At 38.2% G+C, this 16,113-nt stretch overlaps 1 protein-coding gene across 1 annotated transcript; it reads left to right on the forward strand.

The window, feature by feature from the left end:
* The first annotated feature begins 1,981 nt into the window (after positions 1-1,981).
* Positions 1,982-11,157, forward strand: LOC140229078 (uncharacterized). The gene is made up of 3 exons (XM_072309339.1): positions 1,982-2,378; positions 8,188-8,853; positions 10,923-11,157. The coding sequence occupies exons 1-3, from the start codon at positions 2,143-2,145 to the stop codon at positions 11,128-11,130; spliced, it is 1,110 nt and encodes a 369-aa protein (XP_072165440.1). The 5' UTR covers positions 1,982-2,142; the 3' UTR covers positions 11,131-11,157.
* The last annotated feature ends 4,956 nt before the right edge of the window (positions 11,158-16,113 follow it).

Raw genomic sequence — 16,113 nt, forward strand, 5'->3', positions numbered from 1 at the left:
ACTTAAGAGAATGACTGATTTCATTAAGTGTACTTTTCTGTGTTCCCTGACCCAGCCCATTTTACCCACCCCCCCCCCCCCACGAACAAAAAAAAAAATAACAAAATAACAACTAGGCCCTACTAAAAGTATTTATTTGAAGAATCTTCTTACCCCCCTTCAAACGCACTTACCACAATGACGATCAAACTCATCGTCAAACCATGTTTGTACAGAATCTTCGGGATGTCAGCAAGGGTGAGTTGTCGATGGACATCCCTCGAGTGGGTGACAGACAGACGGACAAACACACACACACACACACACACACACAAACACACACACACACATACACATACTGTTGCAACTGTGCAAGCAAAATGTGTTTACATGACGTACACTCGGTGGTGTACGTTTATAACGCAGGGGAACAGGGAATCTCCCACCTCATACATATTCAATAAGGCTTCGGCAGTCAGCGCGCCAGCTCATGAATAATTAATATCTGTGACCTTTGGAGAAACTACTTCCCGCAGAGCATTCTCGCCTCAAAAGTGCCTACCCTCTTCCTTTTCCTTTGCATTCACGTGATACAGCTGCCTATGGAGCGCCTGCAAAGTTCCATCATGTTTATTTACTTCCAATGAATAATGCAAAATACTATACTATGTAGAATTCTTTTCTCAAATCTTTTTCGTGATATAATATTTCTTAAACATACTAAAGAAGGTAAAGAATGATTATTTTGAGGTCCCAACAGTTATATGGGATGACAAGAATATTTAGATAATGGGATGCTCGGATGAGACATACAAGGTACTCAGTAATTATTGGTATATTAAGTAGCTTTCCATAGATTCATATACCACATAGATTCCCGTTCAAGATGCTGAAGGTCGATCTGGATACACGTAAATAAACTATCAATTTTACATTAATTAATGATCTTGATGCTCGTTGGTCTTTTTCTAAAGATGGTGCATGATTTGTCATTGTGTATACACAAGAATGCAGCGTAGTAACATAATTCACCAAGTACATGTGTAACTTAAATGTTATTCACAAGTCTGACTGAGCTGAGTCTGCCTGGTACAGTGGTAGGCCTACTGGTACAGTGGTAGTGGTGCCGACCGTGGTCATTCCATTCATTCCGATCCGGCATTCGTTCTCAGACTTCAATCCAATGCATGCACGATGTTTTGACGTGTGGGTAGTTAAACAACAGGGTAATACCTACCTGGTGGGGTTAGGTTACATACACTGTACATTCGTATGTAGGTTTATAGACTGCCCAGACCCTATCTAGGCTACTTATTAAGTCCACTTTACATGCTTTAATAACGTTGAGGTGGAGAAACGGAGTGTGTGTGTGACCATGGTGACTGAAAGCTGATTTAATAGCATGTTTGTGCAGAGTAGATTTGTGTAATGAATATATTGTCTCATGATGCCCAGTCCAGTGGCATATACTAGTGGGGTAGTAGAACCATAGCATAGCATAATTAGTGGCATGCATTATTATTATTAATATTTTTTGCTCAGGCCAAAGGCTACTCGTGTTTGTTGGGTTTGCTGACATACACAATTGTCAATGTTGGGAGCGAGTACGTGGGAAGGGCATCTTCTGCTTGTGCGTATTGTTGATTTGTTATGTTTTGTTTTGTCTTGTTTTTCAGGGCAGCATGTGCATGCAGCGTGGATCCAGGACTGATCAATGAATGCAATTCCCCTGGGCCTGACCTGACAGGCCAATGCTATACTATCTGCTTCTTATCTTCTTTGTCTTTCTCTTCTATACAGCCGATGATCCAGCATCTGTATTGACATTGCTGATAAAATGATCTGAACGGAAGGCAACTTTATTTTGGCACACACAATCAGGATTTCTCTCAAATGGCTGTGACAATGTCATTAGCAGAAACAGCACAGACTGCAGTGTTACACCATGTGACACTGGATATCATATGATGTGCTTGGCTTAACATTTGCTTGCTGAGAATTGATCTGCAAGTTTGACATACATCACTACATGTAATTGTCGTCTGTTGCCATGCACAGGATTGTCATATTGTCAGGATAACTGCGACCAGCCCGAACGTGAACTGTATACAAGGAGCGCCCCCGGGTTAATTGTCAGATAGATGTAAGGGACAAGAATGGAAGATGGAAATGGCGAGGGCGCTCAGTGATGGTGAGATGGATCTCCTCGTCGCTGGAGTGGAAGATGTCAGCATTAGTTTCAAAGAAGAAGATCTCTCCTTTATGGCTGGCACGTTCAGTCCCGGTGTTGGTATGTTGCCAACTACCACTCCTCCTACCAGTACTAGAGAACGAAAGGATATCAGTGATGACGGCGCCAGTGGCGACAAAGCAGATGAAGGGTCAACAGATGATGAGAGGTAAGAAAATCCACATCAAGATCATAAACATATTTAAAGGGTGCGTACAGTTTTGGTTGAGGTGAGGATTTAGCTTTGAACGTTTTGCAAGATATATTCAGAAACCGCTCTGTGATATGTCAAAGAGCATGCAATTCTAAGGGGCATCAAAAGTTAATTTGATGAAAGTCGGTTTTCTGTTTTGAAATGGCTGAGATATCCAAAAACAAGGTGAAACAAAGAGATCCTAATAAAAGGCATGGCCTGTCGCCTTTTATCATTATCACTTATTATCACTTTTTTTTTTTTCCAAGCACATCGCATGTGACTTTGCTTGTAGCAATCTAGAGGTCTCGGGTTCAAATCCAAATGGAATACCACTTTCTTGCTCAATTTTCCACTAATGAATTTAATAGTTACAGGAAAGAAATGGCATGCCCTATTTTGTGTCATGGTTTTCTCATTGGAAAACATCATGAAACCATGGATAACATGGTATAACATGGTATAACTGTAGTACATATTAATTTCTGGTCAATACAATTCTGAGAGGTATTCAAAGTTTGTTTGAAGAAAATCGGTTTTGAAATGGCCGAGATATTCGAAAACAACATAAAACAAAGGGGTCCTAATAAAAGGTGGGTCCCACCTTTTTATATAGACCTCTTTATTTCTGAATATCTCGGCTATTTAAAAAACCAATTTTCATCAAATAAGCTTTGAATTCCTCTTAGAATCGTATGCCCTTTACATTTCCTAAGACATTAATCATCATCTCACAAAAAGTAGCTGAAAACCTGAAGCTCCATCTCAACCAAAACTATACCATCCCTTTAAGTATCATGTGTTCTTATAGTACCTGTAGTCAAACCTGTATAGCGGCCACCCAAGGGAGACGGAAAAAGTGGCCGTTATAGACGGGTGGCCACTATAGACAGGTAATCCAACTTTGTGTTCATTGCTTACTGTACATGTATCATCGTTGTATACTTACATGTACAATTGTACATGTATGTGTGTACGTATGAAACCACTGTGTGTTTCATGCATTGATATGGCGGTGGATATAGATGAAATTGTTGCCAAGCTGAATGTGTATTGTCGTGAAGAAAGCTTAACACTAGTGCATTATTGTGACTGAATGAGGGATGAATGCAGCGGTGGCGATCACTGAACGTTGCCCGCACGACTACAAAGCAGAAAAACACACTGAATTATCGGCTTGGCTATGGCTCCATTGGGTTTTTGGCTGCTATAGACAGGTTAAAGGGACTGTACAGTAGTGGTTGAGGTGGGGATTCATGTTTTGAACATTTCTAAGTGAGATAATGAGAAACCTCTTATAAAATATGAAAGAGCATGTGATTTTAAGAAGAAGGATTCAACGTTTATTTGATAAAAATTGGTTTTCAAATGGCTGAGATATCCCCAAAAGTGATAATAATAAAAGGCGACATGCCCCACCTTTATTAGGATCTCTTTGTTTCACCTTGTCTTTGGATATCTCAGACATTTCAAAACCGATTTACATCAAATAAACTTTTGATACCCCTTAAAATTGTATGCTCTTTGACATCTCATAGAGTGATTTCTGAATACACTCTCGCAAAACGTTAAAAGCTAAATGCTCACCCTGACCAGAACTGTACACACCCTTTAAAATCTACCGCGGGAAACAAAATTTGTGGCCGCTGGCCGCGTTAGACAGGTGGCCGCTATACACAGGGTCTTGAACAGGACTTTTGTCTCGGGGGGATTTTTCATTGGCCGCTATAGACAGGTGGTCGCTATAGACAGGTGGTCGCTATAGACAGGTGGCCGCTAAGGCAGGTTTGACTGTACCTGTATGCATGCTGGTGAAGTGAAACAGGGACTGTCTGTTTAAATTCATTAGACTCTGAATGTTAAATTGTGTGTGAGATTCAATTTCTGTTTCACATCTAGACATGCTATGCAGAGTCTTTGATACTTTGCTATTCTACTGAGCCACTTTGAGAACTTGTACATGTACAAAATGTAGCATGCAGTGCACAGTACATCAACAAGAATCATGGAGTGATAGCGCCATCTTGTGAGAAATATGTGATACATGTAGGTTGGAATATTATGTGCCTGGAAGTGAACTTTCATCAGGAAGAAGGTTGAAGAGGTTTCACTTTCTGCAGGTCTTCTTACAAGTATAATGGATATTTCTATGCAGTAAAAGAGTAGGGCCTATATTTCAGGGATGTCAGGTTGTTTTCTGTTTCCCATGTGCATTACCCCCAATTCAATGTGTTCTGTTAGAACACTTTTATGAGATTGCCCACATGTTGCTTCAAACAAGCAATCTGTGAGAACTTATGACAAAATTTTGAGGCTAACACATACTTTCCAACATTTTCATTTGAGAAAGCGGTAGAATCCAGGATGCCTATGCGAGCAGCGCTACATGTAGCTTGAATGCTAAATCTGTCAAAAGCGATAGTCAATCGCCAAATGCGGTAGAGTTGGCAAGTATGGCTAACGTAATGTATGTAATGTTGGACTGACATAAGAGTTAGTAGGCCCTACAGTGTACTAACGTATGAAGGTCAAATAATGAATTTTCATCAAAACTTTGTTGTTTTTCAACTGAATGGCCTGATATAAAGACTAGAAAAGATGATAACAGTTCTCAAATTCTATTAAACACTTTATACCATTTCTAGACGTGGACTGACCAAAATGTGACAGTTTGGTCAGTCCACCAAACATGTGCAGTGTGCGCCCAGTGAGAAGGAAAGTGAGTTTACATAGGTTGTCTACAATAGGAAAAGGGAACTTAGTCGCCTATCACCTTCTATAGAAAATGTGCTGTAGTGTCTTCCAACTTTTGCTGACATCTTGCAGACCTCTTTGATCTGCTTTCTGAGGCTTCTTATCATTTGGACAAGAAAGTGATATGCATAAACTGTAAGAAGAATATTAAAACAACAAAGTACCCCAAAAGCAAATGTTCACTTTTGAGTGTTGTACATGTCTGCACTACAAAATTATCTCAATTCAATTAGTTTATCATGACAAGTGACTGTCAATTGGATTGATCTAGATAATATATACAGTAGATCAGTGATCATACTAATTTACTAATTAATACTACTAATACTAATTTTAATACTAATACTACTAATACTAATTTACTAATTAATGATGAAGTCATTCTTCTCTTTCACGAAGGTGTGCGTGGATATACAGTACAAGCTTGTATACTGATGTAGTCTAGTCCGTCAGGATATGGATCAACTCGTCATTAGGCTGGATTGTAGTAAGAGATACTAATGAATGTAAAGTATGAAACGACTATTTAATTATTAATATGAATTGGCATCATTAGTCCCTCACCCTCCTGAAATGCAGATCCAAGATAGTGCATTGTAGTACAAAGTGGAGTGTGAATGTGGCCGTAAATCATCAGCTTGCACAATTTGACTCAATTAAAGTGGAAGGAAGTTTTAACCAAGTTATAGGATTTCTGGGAGGCAATTATAAGAGATAATGGCTAACATTAAGTAGGAGCTTTTTTCGGAAGTTGAAAAAATATCAGTTTAATGTTTTTTTTTTTCATTCACTTGCAGGTGACTGCATGGCCTATTTTGTGTTTATTTGTCTGTTTAATGTCTTTTTTTCAACTTTGCATACCCCATAAATTATCATCAGGAGGGGAAAAAAAAGAGGTACTTTGAGTGAATGTGTTGATTTTAAAATCAACAATTTATTCACAAGTTTACCACATCTCATCTCACTTATTTCCTTTAGGAATGCTACAAAATAGAGAAACAAAACAAACAGACTTAGGAAGGATTTCATGTTTATACAAAAGAAGAAAATGCAAAAGAAATTAGATAGGAGTGAAAAATGTTTTGCTTAGTGTGAAGCGGAGGGGGGGGGGGACGTGTAAGTGGTTGGATGTACGTGATATTTGTAACAAGTAGAGAGACCTAGCTGGGTCCATTGACAGCAGTGATTAACGACGAATGAGCGTTGATGTGTCATCTGCCAGGGTTCATTCTGAGTGCAGCCGCAGAGATCAAGCGGTCTAGGCCCCTCGCTGGTGTCACGTAACTATCTGCACTCTGGAATTTGTTTTGCTAATTGGCTTAAAACCTCTAAACGTGCTCCAGAGAAAGGAAAGATTTTTTTTTTTTTTTTTTTTTCATGTACTGTGGCCTTGGCAAGCTCTACTGAGTGTGTGACTTTGAGAGCAACAGATACTCTACTCACTCTAGCGATGAGCCCTGGAAAGAATGAGCAGACTGTCCACTACCTATGGTGTCTTTTAGACGACGGACTCCCTTTTTGACACAGAATTCTCTCTGAGATTTTTAAACTGTACTTGACGCTGTCTTGTGGATTCATCAATTGTCACTTTGTGGAAAGAGGATAGACTGAGCGACAGGCATGGCGATGCTGGTGGTGAATGTGTTAAAGGTGTTGAAGCATTTGATTGGAGGTTGTGTTAGGCCAAAGAAGAAAAGGTATTGTATGTGTGAATTGTAAAACTTGAGGATGGCATTCTGTGTATCATGATACCAAATGATAATGTAACATATCATATATATATTTTTTTTTTATCAGCTCTCCTCAGATGAAACCTTTGCATTCATTCATCAAGGCATATTCATGCTCGTTCATGTTTCGTTAATATTCTGCTGAAATTAATTGTTCACCCAAATTTATTGCAGTAACTGATCACTTGAAGCTGAATTGTTCGGATTGATGAATGTACACATACTTTGAATATTAATTTATGAATAATGTTATATATTCTTCTTCGTAATTTCTGCTGAGATTTGTAATCACTGTGATATCACAATTTGTACTTCAATTGTTTTGTTAAAACATCTGATTCATTAATTGATTAATAGGAACAGTTCTTATTCATTGATATCTTTTAATATTTATTTATTTATTTATTTATTTGTTTGTTTGTTTGTTTGTATATAATCATTCACTCATTTATTTGGTAATGAGACATCACTGTACGTCATACACAGGAAGCTTGATGAGTGAAAGACTATTGTTTCTGTATGTCTACAGTATGTTTCTTCCAGCAGGTCTAGGTCCATGGTTCTAAGGATGAAGTAATTAACAAAAACCCTTATAACTCCTTTTACTCATAATTCTGTCTTCCTATTTTCATTTAGAAAGGAGAAAGGGAGGGTAAATAGGGACAATGTTAGGAAGGTCACAGTTGGTTCTCTTGTGGAAGTGAGTCAAGTGGCTTTTAAATTTGTGAAATTTTGTTGTTTGCACAGGTTTTAAAGTCATTGTAAAATAAAAAAATTAAAAGTTTAAATACTCATAACATACTGTACTCACTCTCCTAATTTGTGTACAACGCAAATGCGATGTTGCATGGTCCATAGCATTATAGCAATGCATGCAAAAAAAAATATAAAAAAAATCAAGATGCTTGCTCCATGAAAACCTAAAAATGGATAAGTATATGTAGATTTTTAAGGTTAAAATGAAAAAAAGGGTGACTGGAAATGAATGTTTACAATTTTTTTTTTCTGTTACTAATGATCATGATATATGGCTGAATGCCAGAAAAAAACAACAACAAATAAACAACACATCTATGTCCATCTCCTTTTCATGGTTGATTAAATTAATTTATTAGTGATGTAAGGTGGTTAGAAAACAATCAAGTATGTCTTCTTCTTTTTTTTTTTTGACCAAGTAAAGAGCAGTACTAATATAAGAATTTTTATCTTTTGAGCATTATCGATGCTGGAAATGTGTGAACTACAGGCATTGAGTTTATATCTCAAGAACATGGTTTATTTGTTTTATGATTTATCTGCAGGTTAACCATCCTGGACATTCTTCCTTGGGAGGATGTGTTGGTTGCTAGGATACTGCCACACCTGGACATAACGGACCTCTTCAGGCTCCGTCTGGTGTCCCGCGGATTCCGGGACGTCGTGGCCATTCACTTTGCGGAGTCCCACCACATTGATCTCTCGCATGTTGGGCCTAGTTTTACAGCCGACGCATTCCAGGTTATGGCATTGGATGCAAGGAACCTCCTCACGCTGAGTGTCCCCTGCTGCAAGAAATGGATCACGGATGATCTCATCCTCCCTGTCATTGAAAATAACCCCCACCTGCGCAAGATCAACATCTCTGAGAACTCCAGTCTGTCCACAGAGGTCGTGCGCACCATCGGGGTCAACTGTCACGATCTTCGATGTCTGATGCTGGCAGAATGCCAACAGATCACATCCACGTCTGTGGAGGGAATCGCGATGAACTGCGAACAGTTGGAACAACTTGACCTGACGGGGTGCTGGAACATGGACGATGACACCATGAACACGGTGTTGCAGCTAAATCGCAACCTCACGTGGCTGTCAGTGGCGCGGTTGTATGGCATCACAGGCAATCTGGTGAACCTGATATGTTGCTTCTGTCCCAATATAGAGTATCTTGATATTCAAGGCTGCTGGAGAATCACAGATGAAGTTCTATGGTAAGAATTGTCTCCCCCCTTTTTATATCTGCACCCGTACATTAATTCCCACTTGTAGTCTCTTGCCTACTGTAGGTGCTTGATGACGTACTTAAATGTTAACAAACATAACTATTTATAGCACATTAGAATGTCTCTAAATGTTTGTTCATAGAGAGAAAGAGATGGTTACACAGTGATAACACAATATGAAAATGTGAAATGTTACCCAAAGAGGTACACCAGAAGTGTTGCTGTCTTGGAGCATACCCGATCGTGGCCGCAAAATTAATTTTGTATGTCATGGATTATATTGGGTTAAAGCAGTATCCATCATCCAAGATGAGAGTGATTTGTATGCAGCAGCTTGCAAGCTGCATGTGATTGAGTACTACTTCTCGGGAATGATTTGATCGTCACATCCTAGTAACATTCTACCAACCCACTGCTGAATAGGTACAAAATAGGGCCCCTGCAAGAATAAAACCTATGTACTAGGATCAAAATTATTTGACACTTTTGATCTCAATATACTCCAAAACAATTCTTTATCCTGGCAAATTGTGCATCAGCTAGACAGATTTTTAGGTAGAACTTTATATTTCAAGCAGATTCCAAATGGTGGAAAATGGATTTTGAGCCCATCTGAGAAGTGTGCTTAAATAGCTGTAAGTCCTTTCTTCTTTATATGACTTCATAATGACTTGTGTGTTACTTCTTGAAACAATAGGTTAGATTCAGCTGAGCTTATGGGTCAGGCAGATGGAATTTAATGGTAGAAACTGAGAGAGAAGTAGGGGGGGGGGGCAATTCAGTGACTTTGATGACACATCAGTAATACATTGAACGAACGAGTCCAAGATTTGTGACTGGTGGCATGGAAGTGAAAGTGAAGCATCTATGTGCATTACGTCTTAGACAAATCTGGTGATTGTAATGGAGGTAGTCAGCCATTATAACTTGGCTTGTACCCATCTCCTTGGACGGGTAAAAGAGTCAAAACACAAAGTAATTGTACAGTATTTTATTGTTGTGGGATATGGTAGGGCTAGATAGATATACTTGTAAACACACATGAATTTTAGAGCAGCTTTTAGCAGGGAATTCAAATGATATTGCTGAAAGTATGAGAAGGCTTTGAAAATAGGCTTATTTGAATGTTTACTATTTTTCTTTTGTGGTTTTCATTCCAAGTATATGCATGTAAAAGACTACTTGGATCAAAATATTTTAGGTATAGAATGTGGGCTTCATACCATTCATGAAAATTAATCTAAAATCAGTTTCTTTATATACATTGTAGGTCTAAAAATACAAACAAAAAAGATACATTAAGTTGTCTGTTGGAACTAAGCACAGACTTTTGTGAATTGAAAAAAAAAATGACATGTTGGAGGTGTCATCTAACAGACTTGGGAAAAGACTGAGTTTTAAGAATCAGGCATGAAGTATTAAAAGTTCTTTAATATCTACCTGGTAAGTTAAAATGAAATGTCTGTGGCAACAGTTATGAAATTCTTCAATCTTAATCCCATGGAATGTGACATGGTCTTGTGCAACATCGTTTCCAGATTTTTCCACTTTTCTCTATACTACAAATTGCTCCTTGCTTTGCAATTCAGAAGCAACATGGCTCCATTTTATTTGAATATCATAGTAACAAGATTTACATGTATGTATTATTGTAAGGGCAAAATGAGCCTCCCTCAATCAATGGTAAAAAAAAAAAAAGTCATTGCACAGGTGTTATTTAACCTTTATCATTCTTCACTTATCATTCCATTTAGTCATTTATGGCACTACACTGTAGCCTCAGCCAAATCCATCAGATTTTCAAGGCAAATAAGACCAACATGGTGTGATATAAATTGTAAAATTTATATGGCAATTAAGAGATGGGTACAACATTAATGTTTGTAAAGCAGTGATGAAAATGGTTTTGTAGCAATGAGTATTATCTTCTCACACAACTGCAAGTTGACAGAATAGAAACTGGCCATAGTAACACTGAACCAGACAGTCAATTTGGTATACCATAATGACCAATCAGAAATTTGGCATAAAGTCTGAATCTACCTCTCCTGTTCCAGCAAACTATGGGACATGGCCAAACTGAAGACACTGAAAGTGAAGGACTGCCGTTACATCACCGAGCGGAGTCTCGCCCGCTTCCGAACACGCGGCGTCCAATTAGACATCGTGCTGCACGGGGAGACGGACCTCGCCAAGTTAGAGCGCCACCTGAGGGCCAGGGAGTTTGCGAGGACCAGGAATATTCCTCCAAACTTTGTGTTTTGATGAAGGCCCTCCAAGAACATATTTGCAAAGAGCCGTGTGTGGCTAGTGTGTGGACTCCTGGGTGCTGACACCTAAATGTGACAGATGCTTGATGGATGGCAGTGTTGCAGCTGAGTATGACGACAAGGCTTGTGTAGCGAACAAATTTTCTCTTTACTGAACAACCCCCTCCCCACCACCGCCACCATTCTCGTATTCCTCACATACTCATATACGTCTAGTGTACCCCACACATCTTTTAGAGTTCATTAGTAGCGAATAAATCAGCATGTGTATGTCTTGTTTATTCCATGACAGACAAATTCAAGCCGACAGTTACTCACTTTGAAAAAAAAATAACCCAAACCTCAAATTCTGATCTGAAAATAGAGTAGGAGTCCCTGAAATAAGCTTCGCAAGAACTCCCATGAAGGAAAAAAAAAATGTAGCAAGTAATATCTCGTTCACCCTTTCCTTGAACATATTGATGTAAGTTTTTTTTTTTTTTTTTTTTTTTTTTTTTCCCCATGGTAATCCATGGGGAAATATGAGTATGTCCTCACCAAGCCCACATCCTTTAAATTATGCAGGTTTATCTACAGAAACGAGAGACGCTTGTCACACTCCCAAGATTAACTGGGTTAATGACTTTGCATCAAATTCCTGATCATGTGGGAAATAACAGAAAAATCCCCAGCAAGCTGTATTTTCAGGCAAACATCTAATCCGATGCTTTAATTGGTACACGGAGGATGAAAGCATGCCTATCAGAATTCCTATATTTAGCAGGAGAGTTAGAAAGAATATTTCTAGTTCCAGCAAGAGTCAGAAATCAAATATGTCTCCCAGATATCACAGCTCCGTGGACACCATGCAAGTTTTCTTTTAGATGTACTGTAGCTTTAGGAATTGTCACTGATTTTCTCTTTTTTTTTTTTTATGATTTCAGTAACTTTCAGCAGTTTTCTGACACTTGCCTTGGGTAGCCATGCTTTACTACAGTTGTACAGGGCACTCCTGTTACAACAGACATGATTGTAATGAAATTTCGATTATTTAGGTCCCAAAGTCTAAAGTGTAAAATTCCCTTCGGTTATAACGAAATTTTTAATAATGAAAGAAACCTGCTGGTCCCGAGGACTTCTGTACAACAGGAATTGCCTATACATAAATGTCCACTCTGAATCTCTATTTGGTCAGTGTTTTGAACAGCATTGCATATTGGTAGGAGACAACATTTATGCGATCCAGCAGTGTCCTGTGTGCAGAGAAGCCTCAACAAGAGTTTATACATGACGTAACAGTGTAATGAGTCATAACTGTGAACTCTGCTCACAGGAAAGTAATTCCTTGATGACAAAATCCAGATTTACAACATCCTCATGGGAATCCACTCTAGAACAGTTTAATCTTTTCCCCCATTTATTACTGGAACATAGTATGTCCTACAGGATTCTACAGCTCCCTTGAATTCATAATCAGCTGATTTTCCTTGCGATATTTGTTTTATTGTTGTTAGTATTTTTTCTTATCCAGGAACTCATTAGATAGGTAGCCGCCCCCTGCAATAGCTGGCTTCTCTTACCCTGCAGTGATCAGTATAAGCCAGGATTTCTCATGATTATGTGAATGTAACTTGAGTCAGTTGTGGTTTATCTCTTAAAATCAAGATTAATAATACATTGCAGTTAAAAATTCTGGCAGTGTGCATTGTATCAGCACTGGACTTACGTATTCATGATGTGCATGTTCATTTTTTTTTTTTTTTTTTTTGATGATGACAAAGAAATCACAAAGAATCAAAAGTGTAGAACACATGGTATGCATTGTCCATGTATCTGCAGACAATTAGGATAGCAAATACATTTGTATAACCTTGTTTAATGTAATAGTACATACCGGTACTTTGAATATATGCAGTTTATATTCAGGAAAGAAAATTTGACTGCTGATATACATAGTTAGATGCAGGTGGTTTTTTAAGTTATTAAGAAAGCAAAACAAAACAAATTGTATTGTACATAATACATTACAAAATTTCTTGCTGTGGGATAACACATTGATGTTGTTACTTATCTGCAGGAGAGTGTGTTCATTGGAATAAAACAAACTTCAAATGTCTGTAATAGCTGTGATAAGATGAAGTTATGGAACATGTCATATTTGAATAGTTCGGAATAGTTTGTGATGTCCAAAAGTGTGCTATCTACAAGATATTTGAATGTACTCACTGAGCCATCCCTCAAAAATACATACACAGAGTAAGAGAGACAGAGACAAACAGACAGACAGACAGACAGAGAAAAAAACAACAACACAAAGGCCTGAATTCACAAAGGTGGTTTCAATTTTAACCATGGTTTATGCAAATTCCTTCTAAGTGAATATGATTGACAGACTGCAAACGCCAACAGACATCCAGTAAGAAGCGCGCATTGATACGCATATTACATGCCAAATGTAGCCTATTTCACGCTTATTTTAGACCGTGGTCTCAATTCAAACCAACTTTGTGAATTTGGGCCAAAGTGAACAGAGAAACACAGGCTATAAAACATAACAGGAGAGAAGTACAGAAGTAACAGATACACTGAAAAAGATATACAGTACAGTGTAAATGTACAATGTACGTGTACTATTAAAGAAGAAAAAAAATTCTGTGAATATGGGTCTTCACATTGGTCTTATGCAAGTGCTTTGTAGAAGACACTCTCCTTGGATGTAGGGCTTTGGTTCCATGCACACTTTGTGTTTGGTAGGGTGAATATGATTAGGGCATTAATGTACCTCAAACACTATGGATTTAGTGGCTTCCCTTGTGATCATTCTCAACTGATTATACACTGTATGTTGGTGCCCATTTCACGGGTTTGTGTGTGTTTGTTCTTGTGCCTTTGTTTTAAACATTGCAAAATTGTCAATCAAGCTAATGTCCAAAATGTGCAGCATATGGCAGATCAATGAATACAGTATTCTACGTACATGTATGTTACTTGTCATGTGCAGTGTAATGGTGTTGTTGCTACTCTGTTCCACTCTGCATAACATGTACCAGAATTCAGAAATGTCAGATGAAAATGTGTTCCCGTATCTTCTGAGAAGATATGTAATTCAAGAAAAAGAAAGAGATATAGAAGCAAACACATACATTGTACACACACACACACACTCACATGCACACACAGTGCTATAAACTTAAAGGCCCGAATTCATGAAGGTGGTACAAATGAAACCATGGAGCGCTAAGAGTCGCACGGAATATTTCGTTATGAAATTGGTCGTTTCGTCGATAAAATAACCATTTCATTAATGAAATTATCATTTCGTGGACGAAATGTTCATTTAGTTACAAAATGTCTTTTTGTTACAAAATAATCATTTCGACGAAATGACTGATTTCGTAACGAAATACTCCGTGCGACACTTGGTGCTCCATGGTTTTTGTCCGTGGTTTAAACCATGGTTTCATTTGTACCACCTTTGTGAATTCGGGCCAGTGTTTTTTTTTTGTTGATATTTTTATAAGGGTAAATTGAGGGCATTATGAGTACTCGATTTCATGGGTTTAAGTGTGTTGAGTAAAGTATCAGTACATGTATTACAACCTCACAACTAATGTGATCATGGTACGCTTATTTCATATCACAATATGTTTATCGGTGAAATACAGTACATGTTGTATTAACCCTTGGCTAGACCAAAATGTGGACTGGATAGGGCTATGAAAATGTTTATGCTGCAGTCATGCCAAGTTTTCAGTACCCAAACCATTGATTTCTGTATTGATCTGTAAAGCTTTCACATCCAATATCATGTTGATTGTTCAGCGACTGCATGATCCATCCTAATTATGACATCTACTCTGGCCTGATTAATTGGAGTTCTCTACAGCTTCACAGGTCATAGTGTCCTTCCAACTGTGCAAAATATTTGCTTCAATGTCGAGGTACAACCTGTAGTTTTTTGTAGTCTGTCCCCTCCCCCCGCCCCCCCCCCTATTTTCATAAAACTCTACACATGTCAAATAAAGTACAAGTACTGCCTAATAACTTGTTATGGTTATGGTGCTTGCAATTTAGCTCTGGGTGCCAGCCAAGGATTACAAAGTCTTCTCTTTATAAAGAGGCAGGGGGTGGATATGTTGGCTTTAAAAAGACAAGACCAGCCTATGAAAGATGGTACATGTAATCATATTATATAAAGTTTTGTTCATCCATACGTCAACAGCAAGTTAATAGGATCTTTGTCTGGTGTGAACGTTTAGCCAAGTCACAGTATCGTGTAGATATACAATGTATAATGTTATTATGAATTCAGTCATTCTGTTCAGATAAGTGTGCCTCTTCATCATCCCATGGATTCCTAATAAAATATGCAGTTAACAGACTCTGTAGTTTCCTCCTGTGACTAGCATGAAGAGCACCACACTGAGAAAATGTTCATCCAATTTGCATGTGATAAAAACTTCATTCAGAAACGAAGGCACAAATTTTGTGATACCGATATTGCATCATAAACAACACATCAGCCAGCAGCTGGGAATGTTCTCAGCTTCACGCGCTGCACAGCACAAGACTTTGTCACCACTACAAGCGCAAAAAGAGGTGCTTCGAAGATGAATTATTATACATGTGTTATTTTGAAGTTGCTAAAACAATAGATTGTCTTAGAAGCCATTAGTTGTGCACATGTTGCACTTGAAAATACAGTGGACTCCCGAAGTCTTTGGGACCGGCAGTTTTCTTTCGTTATATCAAAGTTGCGTTATAACTGAACAAACAAACAATACATAGAGAGAATAATGTTGTGCCCGTAATTTTAACTTCGTTGTAACCGGAATTTCATTATAACCGTGTTCATTATAATGGGAGTCCACTGTATGTGATGCCTATAAAGTACCGTATACTGTTTGTAAACACACTATCACTCCTTGCTTCCACTAGTATCGTTCTTGTGCAAAGGCAAAACATTCAAATCATGCATGTGTGTGATGTGGCTTGACTA

Source organism: Diadema setosum, chromosome 5, assembly GCF_964275005.1.
Source record: "Diadema setosum chromosome 5, eeDiaSeto1, whole genome shotgun sequence".
Classification (NCBI taxonomy): domain Eukaryota; kingdom Metazoa; phylum Echinodermata; class Echinoidea; order Diadematoida; family Diadematidae; genus Diadema; species Diadema setosum.

What these genes read in the sequence shown, in the direction of transcription:
- LOC140229078 (XM_072309339.1), top strand. Translation starts at nt 2,143, where the DNA reads ATGGAAATGGCGAGGGCGCTCAGTGATGGTGAGATGGATCTCCTCGTC. An exon ending in GGGTCAACAGATGATGAGAG is followed by an intron (nt 2,379 to 8,187) that starts GTAAGAAAATCC and finishes ATTTATCTGCAG; the next exon opens with GTTAACCATCCTGGACATTC. An exon ending in ATCACAGATGAAGTTCTATG is followed by an intron (nt 8,854 to 10,922) that starts GTAAGAATTGTC and finishes CTCCTGTTCCAG; the next exon opens with CAAACTATGGGACATGGCCA.